This window comes from Vidua macroura, chromosome 5, assembly GCF_024509145.1.
Source record: "Vidua macroura isolate BioBank_ID:100142 chromosome 5, ASM2450914v1, whole genome shotgun sequence".
NCBI lineage: Eukaryota > Metazoa > Chordata > Aves > Passeriformes > Viduidae > Vidua > Vidua macroura.
Genome location: NC_071575.1, coordinates 24622488 through 24639855, shown reverse-complemented (window position 1 = coordinate 24639855; position 17368 = coordinate 24622488). Strand labels below are relative to the sequence as shown.

Genomic DNA, 17368 nt, shown 5'->3' with positions numbered 1-17368 from the left:
TGTGTTCCAGAAAATAGAAGGTTCATTTCTGCTGCACCTTTTCAGCATAGATTTATATATTTTTCCCCGTGACTTGCTCATCTGTGTATACACATAGCTGTCAGTGATCTAAACTCTACTAACTACTCGGGATGAGAAAAATTTTCCCATGGAGAAATTCTGCATAAATTCCCCTTACTGCAAAAGGGAGGGAGGGGATTCTCACACCTTGTACTGATGTGGATTGATTTTGGAGGCAAGTTATTGGTCTGGCTTGCTGAACTTTGCTGTTTTATCTTCCTTTTTAATTTACTTTCAGCCAAAATTGCATTCCATAAATCATGGCACTGCATATTGTGGCAGAGATACTGTAAAGGTCTTGCTAGTTCTTCTGGATGAAGAAGCTGTCAGTCCTCCCACCCAGAACAAAGCGGATCTGTTGTGCGACAGTGAAAGCTTAAATTTGTGTGGCATCACCTCTGTTTTGACACTCTTCAGGTGAGTGTTAGGAGGTTGCTTTTGTTGTGTTCTTTGTTTGTCTTTTTTTTAAGGATCTGAGTCTAACAAAGCATTGATGTTACACAAAGCAAATAACCAACGTGCAGTCTGCTGTAAGACTAGGTGTAAAGCAAAAGCAATTTTAGAGCAGTTTTGAGTTTTCAGAAGTTTTCTAAGTCTTCATTTGCGTTTTCGGTGTTTTCAAGATACTTTTGTAACATGGATTTTTTTATATAGTACATTTCTGGGCTGCACAAACTCTATGAAGGACACTCAAAAACCCATTTCTGTGGGCACTGACAAGGAAACGCGTCTATCCATGCACTGAAGGAGCAGTGATTTATTTGGTCACTGGTCCTGAGGAATCATCAGTTGTTGAAAAAGCAGGATGCTGAGAATTTGGTTACAAAGAATTATGGTTACAAAGAAGATTCATGAACTGGAACAATAGTGGAGACAGTAACATGATGAAGCTATTTTGAAGCTACGTATTTTGGCAATTAAAATAGGAGAACCAATGCAAGGCTGGCAGAAATTTTGCCCCACAGGCAACTAGAAATAAATAAAATAAAGAACAAGCTAAATCAAATTATATTTATGAAAAATTGGATAAAATGAGCTACATAAATAATGAATTATTGTTGAAGAACCTGTCCTCATTGATCTGCCATGACCTTAAACAGAGAAGTAATTACTTACAAATGTACAGATTAGTTCTTATTTCAAGACCAAAAAATTCCCCTTTATATGCATCATTAATTTTTTTCATTATAGGCATCAAGTTTTTTCATTGATGTATGTAACTACTTACATAATGACATGTAAGAGAGTGGAAACGTTTTATGTGAAATATGTGGAAAACTATACTGAATGTCAACCAGATGCATTACAGGAGGGTGTAAGTAGAATGGTGGCTTAGAAGATCATCACTAGCATTACAAATAATAATAATAATAATAATGCTGTGTCTGCAGAGCTACAATATTGGAAACACACTGCAAAATGAGTACCAGAAATTGGAACTGTAGGTTTGATTTCTTTGTGCTCTCTTCAGTTGTCGCAGTACATGTGGTCCCTTAGGAAGGTAGAAAATAAGGTAAAGCTTGGAGAGTAAAGGTATTTACCTTTCTGTTCCTGAGGAACTTGGTATGGCAACAGTTTTTATTAATGAATTGATTTTACATGTTCTAAATATTTATCTCTTTTTAATATAGATCTCCAGCACGATCCAATGGCTCTTCTCCAAAACCTCTTGGCCAACGTATTCTGAAATGTATGGATGAAAAAGTCATTAAGGTACTCTGTAGGAATTGCTATGCAACTATAGAGGCATTGTCATAATAGTGATAAAAGTAACAGTGTTACATTTCAGCCAGGTATTTGAGATTTTCATCCCATAGCTAAAGAAATGTAGTTGTGATTAACCTGTGGTAATTGGTCCAACTAGAGCAGTATTGTAATATGAATAGAAATATCTAAAACTCCAGAAGAGAGAGGCTTTTAAACTTCAGAGTACTTCCTAATGAAATTTTCTTAGTGAGGGTGTACTGAATTAATCTATCTCTCTTCATTTACCTGTGTATTTCAGGACCATAAAAATAAACCGAGCTATATGAAAACAGAGATAGAACTGAAGGCAGGCACCTGATTTTAGTTCTGATAAAATAGACATTGAAAAAGTATAATAGTGATGGTTTCATTGCTTGTTTTTTCTTTTGATGCTTTTTATTTGTACCAATCTGAGGACATTTCTATAACATTGCTTTGTGAACAGTAAAATAAAGATGCTAATGTTTACTTTTTGTAGATGAAATGGAACTTTACAGCACATTGGTTTTGTGAGGGGCTCTATTCAAAAGAACAATGTTTCAATGTTTCAGAAAATTGCTGTCTTTCAGTGCACTACATTTTACATAGTATTTTTTCCTTAAAATTGGCAAACTTGAACGTTGGGACTATGGATGGAGACAGAGCTTGTCTTCTGCAGTATTTAAACAGAAAGCTAAATAAAAGTAGTGGCATAATATTTTTTACAAACTTAGTCCCGGCAATATGTAAAAACACAAATGTAATCAACATGATAGGAAGAGGTGTTCTAACCAATCAGACTGGTTCTAGAACAGCACAATGGAAAATATCTTTCACTGAACATTAGATAAACTTGAACACATAGTGCATGTCTAAGAAGTAGACATCAAAATGAAAAGCACTGTCAGTATTTTCAGCATGCATTTTAAATATTCTTCAACTTCATTCTGAGTCCTTTTATATGGATTGGGTCAATGACGAGCATTTTGGATACATGCACTAAGTAGGGTGAAACTTAGTTTAAAACTCATAGGCAAGTTATGAAAAAATTAATACAGGATCAACTTTATTTTATGTAAGCAGCATATTTAGATAGCAGCTTTACTCATCAAATAGCAAAAATGTGTCATGATGTTTGCATAAAATGTTTAAATATATCATTCTCTTATCTGAATGAAACTTTTGTAATTGGATGCACAAAGAGTTGTGTTCAGTATCAAAGTGCAAAAATTATCTAAAAGTAATTATCTGTCACATTTGCGACATTTGCTGGTTTGACAGGTTTTTGATGGAAGCGAGCAAAAATGAGTCAACTAAAATGATTGTTGACAAACAACTAATGACTTCTATAACTAAGACTCAGTTCTCTGCCATTCATTTTTTATTTCTGCCCTCTTACATAAAATACTACTTCTTTCTTAAAATGTTGATCTTTCATTTTTTTTTTCTCTCTACCTCTAAAAATTTCTGCATTTTCTTTTGCATGTTTCTACTCCTCCATATTCTTTTAAGTCCATATCTTTCTCTTTTCTCTTTCTGTACCTTCTTTGTGGCTGCATACATCTACAAACAAAACTTCAGCTACCAACAGTTTACAGATCTAGAGTGACCCAAGTGTCCCTTTTGTCAAAACTGGTATCTTCTGTTAATTCTACACTATGCTGTGGATACCCAGCTCTTATCTTGGGGTGGTAGGTCTGTCTGTCCTGGTGTATTCCTATAACACTGAAGAAGGTATTGTACATTATATTTTCACTCCATGACATTTCCGGAATATTTTTCTCTGTCTACTCAAGTGCAATTTACTAGGTGTTAATTTTACTTTTTGATGTGCTGCTGTATGTTTTTCTTGGACTTGTTAGCTGCAACTTTAGCCTACATTCCTTCACTGAGATTACTGTTCCAAAGATTGTTATCAAAGTGATTAGACACTAGATACCATCCTAGTGTTTGCATCTCAGTCTGTTCCTTTAAATTGTGGTACATATAAACTACTTGTTATAGCCTGTCTGAATGCATTGATTATTTTATTTGCTGCTTTGCTCTGTCCTTGCTTATATTCAGCCTGCAGTACCAGTCTTTGTTGTTCATTTTTTAATTTTCACCTGAACCCTTTTAGCTTTTACACTGTTTCTTATGGCTGAAGGGATTTCCTGTAGATATCTGCAGAACTCATTATACTCCTTTCAAACTTTTTTCAGTACCTTTAAATCAACCTCTCCTCAAATCTTAGTAGTGCTTTTTGTTGAGATAAATGCCCATTACAGTGACTAATTTCAGTTCCTTTCACTGTGAATCCATATATTTCTTGTCTAGGATTGTAATGTCTCTTGGTAGAAATAAATTTTTTTCTGTCCTTACTGTACAGCACATAGCACAAAGAATTCCTTGTCCATAGCTATAGATCTCAAGTGCTGTGGTAATATTTACCACCTTCTTACACAGAGTGTCAGTCTCCATTATTATTCCATGCAAACATCTTGAAATGCATACAGGTTGCTTGTAAAATTCAGTTACAAATTTTGCTATGCATAGTGCACTCATGTTAGCAATTGCTTTAGGAGATACCAGATACTTGTTTTTTTTGAATAAGGGAGTAGCAATGTTATGTTTCTTCTCAATATCTGTGATCCTTCAGAGGAGTTTCTTTAGCCATATGTGTGATGGTAACTTTAATTCCAAAAGACTGTCCTAAGTGCCTTTTTACCATGCAGCCTCTGATAGGTGTTAGGTGGTTAGTCTACAGTGTAAGTTAAGGATGTCTCATTAGGACTTACCCATAGAAGTTACCTTTTTCATGGTATTTGAGAACGGAAGAAAAACATGGTAGTGGTGCTTAGTTTGGTTGTATGCTAAGTCCCTATATTTAAACAAAGACATTTAGGAGAATTTAGAAAGAAAAAAGAGAAACACCTTAACTTAAAATAAAATTTTAGAAAAGCAAGAGATAAAATGTTGTTGTGCCCTCCTTCCTTAAGAGGAACTGATTTCTCAACTTCTATGGAATTACACAGAGGAATGCAGATGGATAATATTTAGACGTAGGGTATGTCATCAGTATGTATTTTAGTATCTAAAAATAAGGACAGTGGATAAAATAAACAGGTAGCTATGAGCTGGAATTGGTGTTCAGAAATAACATAAATCTTGTGGATATATCCATTGTGCCAAAACAAATTCCTGGCAGTGGTGAATGACAAGGAAATATTTTTTCTCTATCAACCCTCATTAAATACTGGAAGAAACACAGAAACATCATGTAACTATATTGGCATTTGTTGGGAAGCAAAGCTGTTGCTCTTATTGCTTGATGAGAAAGAAGTCTGGGGAGCAAGCATGTTGCATTGTTTCATTTCCTCTAGCAGAAGTAGGTAAGAACAAGAATATGAAACTTGGTTTTTCCTTTGGGAAAAATCCTTTCCTTTGGGTTTCTAGTTTATCTATTGTTTAAGTGAAATGTCTTCTGGTGAGTGGTATTTTATAGGAGTCTTTAATTCAGAAAGGTCTGTGGAACACGTATTGAATTATGTCTCTTGTCAGCTGTCCTTGTTATGTATCTTGTCTCCTTTATTGGAGTACATAAGAAGGTTAAGTGGACAGGAGAGGGTTGTTTCATCTGAAAAGGGTTCATCCAGCCTTATATCTGCTTTTTTGAATCATATTTCTATTTATGTGATATGAGTAGAAACCCTGTTGTTGACTAGTTATTTTGTAGATTTCAATGGGTTATTAAAGCTCTGCTTAGTGGTGTGAGAGGGGAATGAACAGGCTGTTACAATAACCTGCTTTGTTTAGGCTGAGGAGCAACTTAGGACAACAAAAATGTTGCATAATAAGATTTTCATCTTTGTTCTGCACTGCAAAATATTGAGACTTTCAAGTTGTAGGTGAAATCCTGTTCCTGAACTAATGGGATTGAGTGGAACTGAGAACTTCAGAACTGAGAACTGAAGAATCAAATTTATTAGGCTGTAAGCATGCAATATATCAGAGTGTAAGAGATCTTTTTTTGTAAAGTTAAGATTGTTTTGGCCTTTTGATATATTGTTTTAGAAATCATGCTGCATTGTTAGCAGACTTACCCTGAAACAGCTGCAAGGACTTTCAGTAGTTTGGTGTGGTTTTTTTCTTAATGTAACCGGAGACAACCTTTCCTATATGAGGCACTATTTCCCTCCAATTCAGAACATAGCTGCAGATCTAGTTTTAAGAAGAATTTGTGGCTTAAGAACTCTAACAAATCTTGGCATGCTTGAAGTTCATTGTAATTTTACTGTGTATAGAAATCCTTCCAAGAGAAAAGCTCCACAAAGCAAAAGTCCTGGTCTGCCTTTCTCATGTAACTTTTTCATGTCTCTATAAAATGACTTAATATCTAGCTTCATGCACTGCTGTTATTTTTCATAGCTTAGTTCTCTAAATGCTGTTACTTGAGAGAGTTGTTTTGCCTATTTGTGATTCCAGTACAAATAAACTCTGACTTGGAAAACTATCAACAGGAAGTTATCAAGAATTTTCTTGTATGCTCACTGTAATTGTGAACAGAAGAGTCATAGTAATAGAGAAAACAATCTTCTTCAGGTAGTAGTTTTATCTATTGTTGCAAGAACTAGTTATTTCCTAAGTGCAATATAATTATGGAGAACACCAAAGTTGATTAGTAGTTTAGTAGAGGAGAGAAGTAAAGAGAATGATAAAGTTATATGTTCAGCACAAAATCTGAGCGAAGACTTGGTGTCAGTTGATAATCCACATTTGTGTAGAAAATACCATTTTTATTTCTATAAGACCCGTAAACTACTTTTAGTATCCATAGCTGTGAGTTTGGTTTGAAAGCCAATAATGAGGTGATTTGGGGTTTATGTTCTCAAAACAGTAGCAGGTTATTTTGGGATAGCAAAAGGCTGGTACAGTATCATGCTAAAAAAAAATAAAATTATTGTTTCAGTACAATAAAAGCTTGCTAATACCAGAGATATCCAGGATATTTTTTAATAACATGCCTTAGTTTGGTAAAGATATAATTTATTATTTTGTTACTTGTCCCTTTGTACTCGTGTCCCTTTTTCAACTTCCTCTTTCAACTTACCTTGAATATTTTTTTTCTCAAAGGACAAGGTTAAGGATGGAGAAAATAAATTTTCTTTTTATCTCTTTTTCTCTTCCAAATAGTACTCTAGTTGTTTGGCTAGAAAATAAAAGCATGTGTTTGTTGTTACTGATGTAGGTTTTCAAATTCTATTATGCCATTCCAGTGCATAAAAACCAAATCTCAACATTCTTAGTGACTAAATATTGGCAGTACTGTATGCAGATGCTGGAAGGAGATCTGGAACAGATTATAATCTAACTTTTTAAAATAAATAGAGCATGCACCATTAATATCTCACATAAAAGTGACTGTTTAATGTGGGCATTTTGAACAACTGAAACATTTCTCTAGATACAGATGTCAAGGTGGGAGAATGTACTGCTTTATCTGCTTATTAGAACTTCTAATTGACCTATCTGTGCTGGAAGAGTTGTAAATTCTGTCCTACTTTCTCCCAGCTGAAGAGTGGTAACAGTGAACATTTTTTTCTGGAATGCAGCAGACATTTTCTTTGTATGGGGATAAGAGCAACATCTGACTTGCTTGTGAAGAGAAGGAATAGTAAAGCTGAGTTCATTGTGTGCTATTTGTGTACAGCTACTCAGTTAGCAAACTGATCTCCAAACATTTTTTCTCTCCCAAAGCTGTGGGTCATTGGAGTGGTGTTCTTAAAGCAGTGAATTTTAGGGAATTTAATACAAAGAACGCTAAGGGCTTTTTTCTAAGAGCTTTTTCAAGCTGTTAACAGGTTTCATTGTGTGCTTCAAGTAAATTTTAGGTTGATGTTTCTTCTTAAAAACATTCCACTGAAGCGCTCCTTTCTAATTCGGTGCTAGACTTGTGCTCCTTAGTGTTGCCTTCAGGCTGTTAAAATGTGATTATTGCTACTTCAACCGATGTAATACAGTCCTGTACAGAGCTGTAGTGAATATATGTTCCTGGACTAGTTGAAAAGTTTGACTGCTTCAACAAGTTGTCTTACACCATATATACATCCTCTGGATTAGTTCTAGCATCCACATTCTGATTTTGTAGAGCTTTGGGACCTGTTTGCAAATGCCTGACTGATATGTGATGCAATAGACATATGTCAATCTTCAGTGAAGTTGAAACACAGATTGGTTTATGTTGTGACTTTTTCAGTATTTGAGCTTGACTTCTGTCTGTTGACTCCACATATTCTATCCCTACAAACTGAATTAGTCAAGTGTCAGATGGGAGCGGCAAAAAGAAACACTGTTTATAAAAAAACCCTGCATTTATTGTTGCTTATAGAATGGTAACTGTCAGGCTTTCTTGCTCAAACTTTGTTGTTCATGCTCTATTTATTTTAGATTTATCAACTTTGCAAAATTGTAGCTTATTTGCCTCTTGCAATATGAATGTAGCCATTTAATTTATTGTTGCAGAATCATTGATATATGTCAGTTACTGAACAATAATTGAGAAATTAGGAATTTGTAAAGGATTAAGATGATGTTTTTCAAAAACATACCAAATACTGGAAAATATTTTTCATTAATATTACAGTAACCTGAAGCTGAAAGGAAATGCAAGCCCTGTATCTTCTTAATATTGTAATTGTACAATACGATGTTCACTAAATTTAAACTAGACAGCTGCTCTATCCTTCAAAACGCTTTCTGAAAAGAATACAATGGCATATGCAGTCTACAGCTTCCTCACAAGGGGAAAAGGAGGTGCAGACTCTGATGTCTTCTCTCAAGTGGCCAGGAATAGGACACAAGGGAATGGCATGAAGCTTTTTGAGGGGTTTAGGTTCAATATTAGGAAAAAGATGTTCACCTGAATGTTGATTGGGCACTGGAACAGATCCCCAGGATAATGGTCACACTACCAAGCCTGACAGAATTCAAGAAATGTTTGGACCATGCTCTCTGGCACATGGTGTGATTCTTGGGGTGTCCTGTGCAGGGCCAGGAGTTGGACTTGATGGTCCTTGTGGGTCCCTTCCAACTCAGCATATTCTATAATTCTACTTAGAGTCAGTGAGCTGAGGCATAATCTTGAAGCATACAAACCTTGTAAATATCTATGCACGTAGTCATATTTTGTGGTAAATATTTTAAAGTACAAAGTAGATTAATATTAGAAAGAGATTTGAGTTTTTGAGAGTCAGGCTTGTTAGTTTGCCCTGTTAAATCTCCTTTTCTTTCCCAGTCTGTTATCTGGCCCAAATAGATTGCAGTTTTGGAGTCATAGACAATGGGGAAAACTTGGTCTTTTTGGCTCTTGAAGGGAATACTGAGGATTAAAGTAAAGCTATATATGTCCAGGCATTTTGAACCAGAAAGAACAACTGTGTTTCTGTAAATGAATGAGGTATTTTTTGCCAAATTCTCTGTGTATTCACTTGGCCAACAGCAGTACCATGAAGAGATGTCTAGGTTGCATCTCAGCAATAAGTTTGAGTCTGGTACCCTATATGCAGGAAAGCAGGATCTGATCAAACTGGCATCAATGTGACTGAATTTTGTGGATGAAGTCCTCCGTGAAAGGAGGTTTCTGGGAACATTATTCTCTTTCCTTCTGTCTAAATCTGAGAATTTGAGTTAGAAGAAAATTATACCTCTAAGGGTCAAATCTGATCTGCAAGGTTTAATCTTGCTTGTGCTAAGAAGAAAAGTAGACTTGCATAATGCAAACCTTTTAATCGGAGAAGTGTCTGTAAACCTCTTATTCGACAAATCACTCCTGCTATCTATTTATGTAGTAATATTTATTTTAGAACAGTGTTTATTGCTTGTTCTTTCCTCTGATTTTACTGAAGCACCTGTTCAGCTCAAATTCATTTAAATTTGCCTGTGCTGTTGTGATAGAATTATAAGCTAAAAATCCAGTTGTATTGTAGTTATCTGCTACATCTTTCAATATAATTTGTATAATCCAGTGCACTTTCAAATGACAGTGAGGGCAGAATTTGTCTTGCAGTGCCTATAGCACCTACGGTCAATTGTGCAGAAAGTACAACACTTGACCCGAAATTCTCAGCTGATGTGAAGCTGTAACTTAAGAATAAGCTGAGGAAATGTTTCCTGTGACTTGAACTAAATGGGTATGTTTTGGCAAGTGAGGAGTTAGACACTGGCATTCAGTGGTGAAATGGCTTTGTTTTGTAAATAAATGTGACATCTGAAATAGTACTTGATATTCCTCTTTCATATATAAATATAGATGATGAGCTGCAGAAGTATGAAAATTGACTATAGTAGTTGTGGCACCCACTCAAAACAGTGGAGTCTATCAGAAGAGAGGGGTAACTTAAGACAGAAAACTTTAATTTGAAGCCCTAGCATTTAATGTGCACCTTTCTGAAAGAGCTGAAAGTAATATTTTTGAACTATTTTAGTACTTTTAATAGAATAATAAATTATTATTCTTGAAAGCCCTTATGATTTGCAAATGATTATCTAATTTTCTTTTTAATGTGAGAATTTTCTGGTATTTTACATGAAAAGAATGGGAAAGCTCATTATTATACAAGTCTTACTGGTGTTGTCTTTCAATTTGTAAATAATAGAAGCTAATGGCAGATTGGTATTTGCAGATGAAGCAATCTTCAATTAAATCCCAATTTGCCTGTACGTATAAAAATGACTTGAGTGAAAAGAGTGGTCAGCATTCCCATGCAATTCCAACCTGCAAACATCCTGTACCAAAGCAACATTTAAAAGCTGGAAAGTCCACAGGTAAGCTGTGGTAGGATTGAATAAATAAATGTGATGGTTAGTACTTTAAATGCTATCCAAAAAGCCTTTAGTATAACTCAGATGTTTTCAAGGAAAGGAACAAAAATGTCTCGTTGTTCTCAATGTCTCATATGCCAGTTAAATCTTTTTGCAATAGAATTGTAATGCCAATGCTTTGAAAATATGTTTGAAAAGTGTGTTGATGCTATCTTGAGTGATATATGTTGCATATATGACATATTTGTTCTTATTCTACAAAAGTAAGCCAAGTGTCATTTATATTTTTGCCATTAAAAGGGGGGAAAATTTGTTTTACTGCAGTACAAACTCTATAATATATAAAATTTGTATGCCCTTTAACCCTCTCTTCCAAAAGCTTAAAGTTATAAATCCTCTTCCCTATGTTAGTTCTTACATGTTTTTGAGCAATGTAATTTTAAATTGGCAGTGCACTTATGAACACATAGCAAATTTAATATCAATGACCAGCATAGCTTTGTTTTATTGGTAATACATTTTTTTTAAATTAAGAAAAAAAAACCATGGCAGTCCTTATAGAAAAAGGATGTATGTTCCCAGGTAACTTTTTATTTCCTCACATATGTTTTTGATATTCTTACATGACAGAAGGTCCAAATTCATATCTTGATGTACCAGGGCTTGGAACTATTTCTGAAAGTGTTCACCAGACTAGAAGTTATACAGAAATGGGAAAGCTGAGTTGTCAGCCAAGGAACAAGAACTCTGAGAATGAACAGATGGATTTGAATAATGACAAAATAATCTGTGACAAGGAAAGTGAACCATCTTTGCAAAAAAATACTAAAAGACTTAAGACTTCAAACAGCTTTAAGAAGGAATTGGACAGCAAAATTGGTGGAAAAAGAAAACAGACCAAAACTGCAAGTAAGAATAAGTTGATTGCTGGTCAGGCAAAATTAACTCACTTTTTTCAACTCTAAGTTTTTGTTTTCACATACATGGTATGCTGACAATTTTGCAAAAAAAAATGGGTGAAATTTACGAATTACTTCCTTTCATACACAAATAATTGAAAGTAGCTTGTGTATTATAGTAGACAACTGCTTACAAGTCTGGATTATGCTGAAGTATTTTATTTTTGAATAACAGTACATTGTTAATAATTACACTGTTATTTTGGGTAATGAATTATGTATCCTTCTACAATGCAATAGAAAATTATTTTTGGATATGTATGTACAGTTGCACTAACACTTAGTAACTTCAAATTACATTAAATTCAGAATAAAATGTTTAATCTTCAGAGAAGGTGGTGGAGATAAGTGGTTTTCACACTTGCCAACAAGGTCGATAGACTCTTCCCAGCATACACCTGAGGACTACAGAAGAAAAGAAGAGCTTGAAAGTTTAAATCATCAAAGAACCAGATTTCCTATGGCTTCTGGAAATATTACTTTAACAAATGCTCCCTCCCACATACACCAAATCATAACAGTCATGGAAGTTTCTAAATGAACCTTTACCAAATTGCTATATTGATATTGCACTGTACTTTACCAGAATGAAATAATTTTTTGTGTAAAAATAAAATATATTTACTGTCAAAATCTCTTCTTCCTATAGGGAATTTAGCTGAATTTTCTTCATCTGTAGTATCTCTTTCCTGTATTGACTCAATATTTTGAATTTCAGTGTCAGCTGGAAAAGCCATGGCTCCCTTCAGTGCAGGATAAGGTAGTTGCTTTCTGCCTAAGTTGATTGGCTTAACATGATTGAAGAAATCATGTCTGGAACTTCTGTCCTGTTTTGAGGGCAGACAAGAAGTTTATTTAAAGTCAGTTCACGCCATTTTGTTCTTTATACTTCAACAGTGAAGTTACTTTTTATGTTTCAAAATCATACCTTAATAGTAATGACCTGTATTGCATCTTTGGCCAAAATGGTTTAATGAACATAATTAAATGAGTTTTGTGTTTGGCAAAGTTAAAAACCTGTTGCTGCATATAAGGACATCATCAAATATAAATATAAGTTTCTTATTATACCTTCCCCCCACTCCCATCCTCCAAGTTTTGGCTACTATTTGTGAAAATCAGATTTAATTAAACTTTCCAAGTTACACATTTAGAATCTTGGCATTAGCTATATAGAGTTGAATTTTTTTTCTTGACTATGTTATGTTAAACTGATATTTTTTATATATTTACCTCGTTGTTGCTTTAAATTGTTGTACTTGTTTTCTAAAGGGGTATAAATTAATTTCAATTTTACAATTAAGCCAAAATTTAAAACTGAACTCACCAAAAACTTCATGTTTCCAGCATTCTTATAATTGAAAACACTGCTGTCTTCAGTCTTGTAGTGCTTCAGCAAAGGTATAGCTCCTCTACTCATACTTTTGTCTCCATTTTGTAGAGTTTTTCCTAGGTTTAATGCAGCTAGCAACATATCTTCATCTTCGACCTCTTGCAGAGACTTTGAAACTGAGAGTAGAAAACCTTGAGAAAAAAGAGAGAGAAGGGAGAGAATTAGGATATATGATGAGATGCACATTTTTTAGTTATTTAACACTTGCATAGAGGTTTGGCGCTTCTTAAATTCTAAGAAAGCATTTCCAGTGGTAAATAATTATGTTTTCCATTTCTGGAATGGCACACTTTATATATTTCACAGGTTGAATGGAAACTACTTCAGTGGCTGATGAATTCATGCTTTTAAAATGACTAATTTTAAGGAGTAACCTTTTCCATAATCCTTCTAATCCCACCTGTTTAGAACTAAAACATTTCTTTGTCATACCTAATTTGTTTCTTTGTATGTTTTTAGAACAGATTAGTTCCTTTTGGTGGATCAGTACAACAAAGTTCACAGAAAAATTGATGTCCATTTGTGTTGTTTATAAAGCCTTACCTCTGGTTAAGGCAATTTAAGAAGAGGAACTAATCTACATAAGTAAGCAGGACTGTTGTAAAGCTGTGATGCATCATAGTTTTGACCAAAACTGGATTCACTAAAGAGCAGAAATTCTGGAAATTTGATGATAGCTTAGACTGCTACTGTGTTAAAGCTAAAATAATTAATGTGTATTTTGATGTCTATTACGTCAGGTTGCATTTTACAGAGCTAATGGCTAGAAATATTTATTAGTACCTAATTAACTATGTTTGTATTTTCTTACTGGAAGTGGACCTTTCTCTGCTACAAATATAACATAGTCAAATATTCTTGCTAAGAATGTAGAAAGAAAAGTAAACTCCAGTTTTTCATTTGAAATGCCTTTGAAATGTATCTGCTACCCTATGGAAGGAAATGTAGACGTTTCTGCATACTGTTGTCTTGTTACTGTTTGATGGGGCTGGGTTTTTTTGTTGCTGTTGGCTGGTTTTGTTTGGTTTGGGGTTTTCTGCCTTATCTGGGAAGCAAATAGGGCCAGCTGAAATTTAGCTAATCTCTTAATGTCAGTGATAGAAACCACACATTCATTGACTGTGTGCCTCTTAGCTAGTACTTCATGTTTTATCCTTTAGCTTAGTGCAGGGAACCATGCTGCTATTCAAGGCAAAGCACTAGGAAATTGGCCACTGTTCCCTGCTAAACTTCTGGGAAAAGCACCTGCCTTGCCAAAGGAATTTCTTGGTAAGGCATTTCATGGGAAAATGTCATGCCTGACTAAGCAGGTTTTTTGACTAAAAAACGTGTTTGGTGTACCCTCTTTTCTCCAAATGAGAAAAGTGCATTTAATCCTTTCTGGGCAAAGCATCTCTCACAAACAGAATTGTTGCTTTTCATTGTTTTCATTTCCTTGCTGTAGAGCCTGTACTTGCCTTTGGGTAATTGAAGTGTTTTTTTTTTCCTTTGACTTTAACTGCCTGGCCACAAAGGAGACACATTTGGGAGTTCATTGTACATGGTTTAATACTTCTCATTCAATCTCTGTTTGCTAATTTTTGCCTCACATTAAATATGTCTACAGTTTTGTTCAATTAATAAAGCAAAAGCCATGTATGCTCTCTTGCAGGTACTTTTCATTTAGCTCAGCCTTGACAGAACAAGAGGAGTGCTTTGGGGCTGTGTTGGAGCAAGCTGTTCTTTTTCATATGTTGGTCTATCATTAAGAGGTTGAAAACAAACTATCAACCCAGTAATTGGGTAGGTGACAGGAGCTTCTGCTCCTCTGGAGCTCTGGCACCCACAGGTGTGCAGCATCTCACATGGGGCTGACTTTCAAATGTTTCTGTCATGTAATACAAAGCACAGCTCCAATGAGTACAACTGACCTGGGTCATTCAGAAAGTCCATCTACAGCATCTGGCTGGTTTTCTACTATGAGACACAAGCTGATGTCTGTGAAAGAATGTGAAGTCAGGGCAAACTTATGGTACTTGCCCCAGGATCTTCTACTGCTTATTGAAGTAGTTGTTAATTTTAAAGGATTGTTGAAGATCCAGGGTGATTCTAGTGATAACGAGTATAAACTTCTAACTGGGCTGCCAAGAAATTCAGAGCACATGTCTGTAAATTCAATGACTTAACAACTGCTCTGAACAGGCAGAAAACATTTGTACACCTGCAGGTATGCTATGTGTGTGTTGTGTACAGCTCTTCATAATGCCTTGGGGAATCCTAGCACACTGATATCTACATTTTTATTTCTTCCTCCTGCAACTTTCAATTTTAGTAAAAATGTAAAATGTTTTAATACATCAGCTTCTATCTTTCACCATTATTTGGACTTTTAAAAAAATTATAAATAGTATTATTAACCCAGTAGTGCTTTCAGAACAATAACAATTACTTTGAGAAATTCTTCTCGCTTCCACTTTGCATCTAGTCACAACAAAATATGAACTCTTAACATCAGAAATATCACGTGGTATATGTAAGTAAATAAAATCTAGGTGATAACATGCCTGGACTTTCTCTGTACTTGTTTGAATTCTTCTAGAAATGAGTTACAAAACAATAGCAATAGTTTAATTTGGTCTTGTAGCTACTGTAATTACCATGTACAAGTGCTTGAACCTAATTCCTAGTATTGACTGAAGACTAAATGAAGCAGGTGTATGTATTGTATAAAGTCAATTATTTTCTATTATCAGAATTGAAATCTTCACAATGCAAGAGAAACTATTTAAGCAACCTTAATAAATAATTTTAGTCAATCTTAAAATAGCACAAAACCAATTGGTGAATGTTAATTTGGCCAATGGCTTACTACTTCTGATTTTAAAGGTGGTTGGGATCTGTTTTGTTTGTTTTATTTTTAGTTTGGATCTTGTACATTTTATACAAACAGCTGTATTTTAGTCTGATTTGTGGAAATACTAATCCTTTCTTGTGTATTGTTCTAAATACCTCAGTGTTTTAGTTCCAAGCCCTTCCCACCAAACCTAACAAGCAGGTGTTAAAGTGGAGATTCTCTGTGCTAAAAACGGAAAGAGTGTGACAGCAGTTCACAGGGCAGATAAGAGATAATTAGGAGACTTCATTATTGACTGTAGGAAATTAAGACTCTTGCCTAGCACTGTTTTGTTGTTTCTCCTGCTGAATTGGTAGTCACCTGGAATCAGCAAATTGATTTAGCATGAAATAGGCACAATGCTGCATATAAGAGATCAGCTCTGGACTTGTGCAGGAGCACAGCTGTAAATATTTGGAGAACCTAAAAGTCATCTTCTGTAAATGTGTCAGGGGAATGTACAAGAAAAGGGTGGGGGTGAAATGCCATAAACTAAGTGATTTTTACCAATTTTCTGCCCAAGATCCAGGGTATCCATTTCAGTCCTCTGTTGAATTATACTCTGTGTATTTATAGAATTAAATGTTAAATTTGTGTTACAAATTAATTTCACAGTTGAAGACATTAAAAATATTTTCTGCTGTTTATTTTGAAAAGCATTTCAGAATTTAATTTGAAGCAAATACATAAAGATGTGAATATTTCTTAAGGAACTGTGCAGCAGTAGAAGAGAACAATTTATGCATAGTTTCTTCTAACAAAGTTAGTGATAAGCATATTGATCACTGTGTCTGTCCTTTTTTAGAATTATTTGTATTATATAAAATGGTCTTTTCCTGTAGGAAAGATTTGCTAATACACTATGTTTAGAATTGATTCACTGTTTAAAAACAAATTAACCCCCCCTGAAATATGTCCCCCCTGCCAACAACTAAGTTTCTTCTTCTGAAGGACCTTTTGCAAAGCAGTCCATATGTAAATCTATTAAGGATGCCCAATTAATCAATGAAGTGGAAAGAGGAAAAGAGGGAGATTGTTCAAGCCATAATAGCTTCTTAATTAAGAAAAAAAAAACAGTGGTGATAGTGAAATATTCTGTTTTCATGTAAAAATCTGCATTTCTGAGAGAAATGCCTTTGGACAAAGCACACTCAATTATTCTGTAACCAGCCAACAGCAGGAACTTCCTTGTGAGAACAATAAAGAGGATAAAAAGACTGGGCCCCTTTACTTTGCAGGCAGATGTGAGGATTTCAGCCAAAAAAAAAAAAAAAAATCCAGGAAAAAGCAAGAGGTGCAACTGCAATTTTGAGCTTCATTTGAGCACAGGATGTCCATGAGAGGCTTTGAAGCTGGCTATCCAGTGCAAGCCTGCTAAAATTCCTGTGTTTTCTATTCTTCACCATTACTGTTCATACAGTTTTGATAGTGCTGAGGGGAGTAATTTATTTTGCATAACTAACATGAAAGGAGGAATACTTTTTTTAGCAATACTGATTCTTGATAGCTCTTTACCAATGGTGCAGGAACCGTTGGTGGATTAACGCCCCTAAAGGGCAG

The 17368-nt window shown here is 34.8% G+C and overlaps 2 protein-coding genes across 21 annotated transcripts in view; one reads left to right on the top strand and one right to left on the bottom strand.

Moving 5' to 3' along the window:
• The window catches only part of PARPBP (PARP1 binding protein), a 289156-nt gene that overhangs the window by 26320 nt on the left and 245468 nt on the right, over window positions 1-17368 (top strand). For 17 of the 20 annotated variants that reach the window (XR_008437136.1, XR_008437137.1, XR_008437132.1 and 14 more), the window contains exons 9-11: window positions 299-477; window positions 1692-1773; window positions 10446-10587. Coding sequence is in view for 3 of the 20 variants with exons in the window: in XM_053977701.1 (XP_053833676.1) it covers window positions 299-477; window positions 1692-1773; window positions 10446-10587; window positions 11215-11549 (738 nt within the window). In the remaining 17 variants the exon portion in view is untranslated. Of the gene's footprint in view, window positions 1-298; window positions 478-1691; window positions 1774-10445; window positions 10588-11214; window positions 12177-17368 lie in introns of those variants that run through there. The other 3 variants (XM_053977701.1, XM_053977700.1, XM_053977699.1) reach the window with 2 other exon arrangements.
• On the bottom strand, window positions 11861-13183 carry PMCH (pro-melanin concentrating hormone). Its single transcript, XM_053977708.1, has 3 exons — window positions 12871-13183; window positions 12169-12370; window positions 11861-11948 (listed from the first exon to the last, which is right to left on the bottom strand). Exons 1-3 carry the CDS (start codon window positions 13120-13122, stop codon window positions 11899-11901), a joined length of 504 nt encoding a protein of 167 aa, XP_053833683.1. The 5' UTR covers window positions 13123-13183; the 3' UTR covers window positions 11861-11898.

Coding starts and splice junctions, on each gene's coding strand:
- PMCH (XM_053977708.1), bottom strand. CDS start 13,122: ATGTGCATCTCATCATATATCCTAATTCTCTCCCTTCTCTCTCTTTTT. Junction 12,371..12,870: donor CTGGAAACATGAAGTTTTTG/GTGAGTTCAGTT, acceptor CCCTCAAAACAG/GACAGAAGTTCCAGACATGA. Junction 11,949..12,168: donor AGGAAGAAGAGATTTTGACA/GTAAATATATTT, acceptor TTTCTTCTGTAG/TCCTCAGGTGTATGCTGGGA.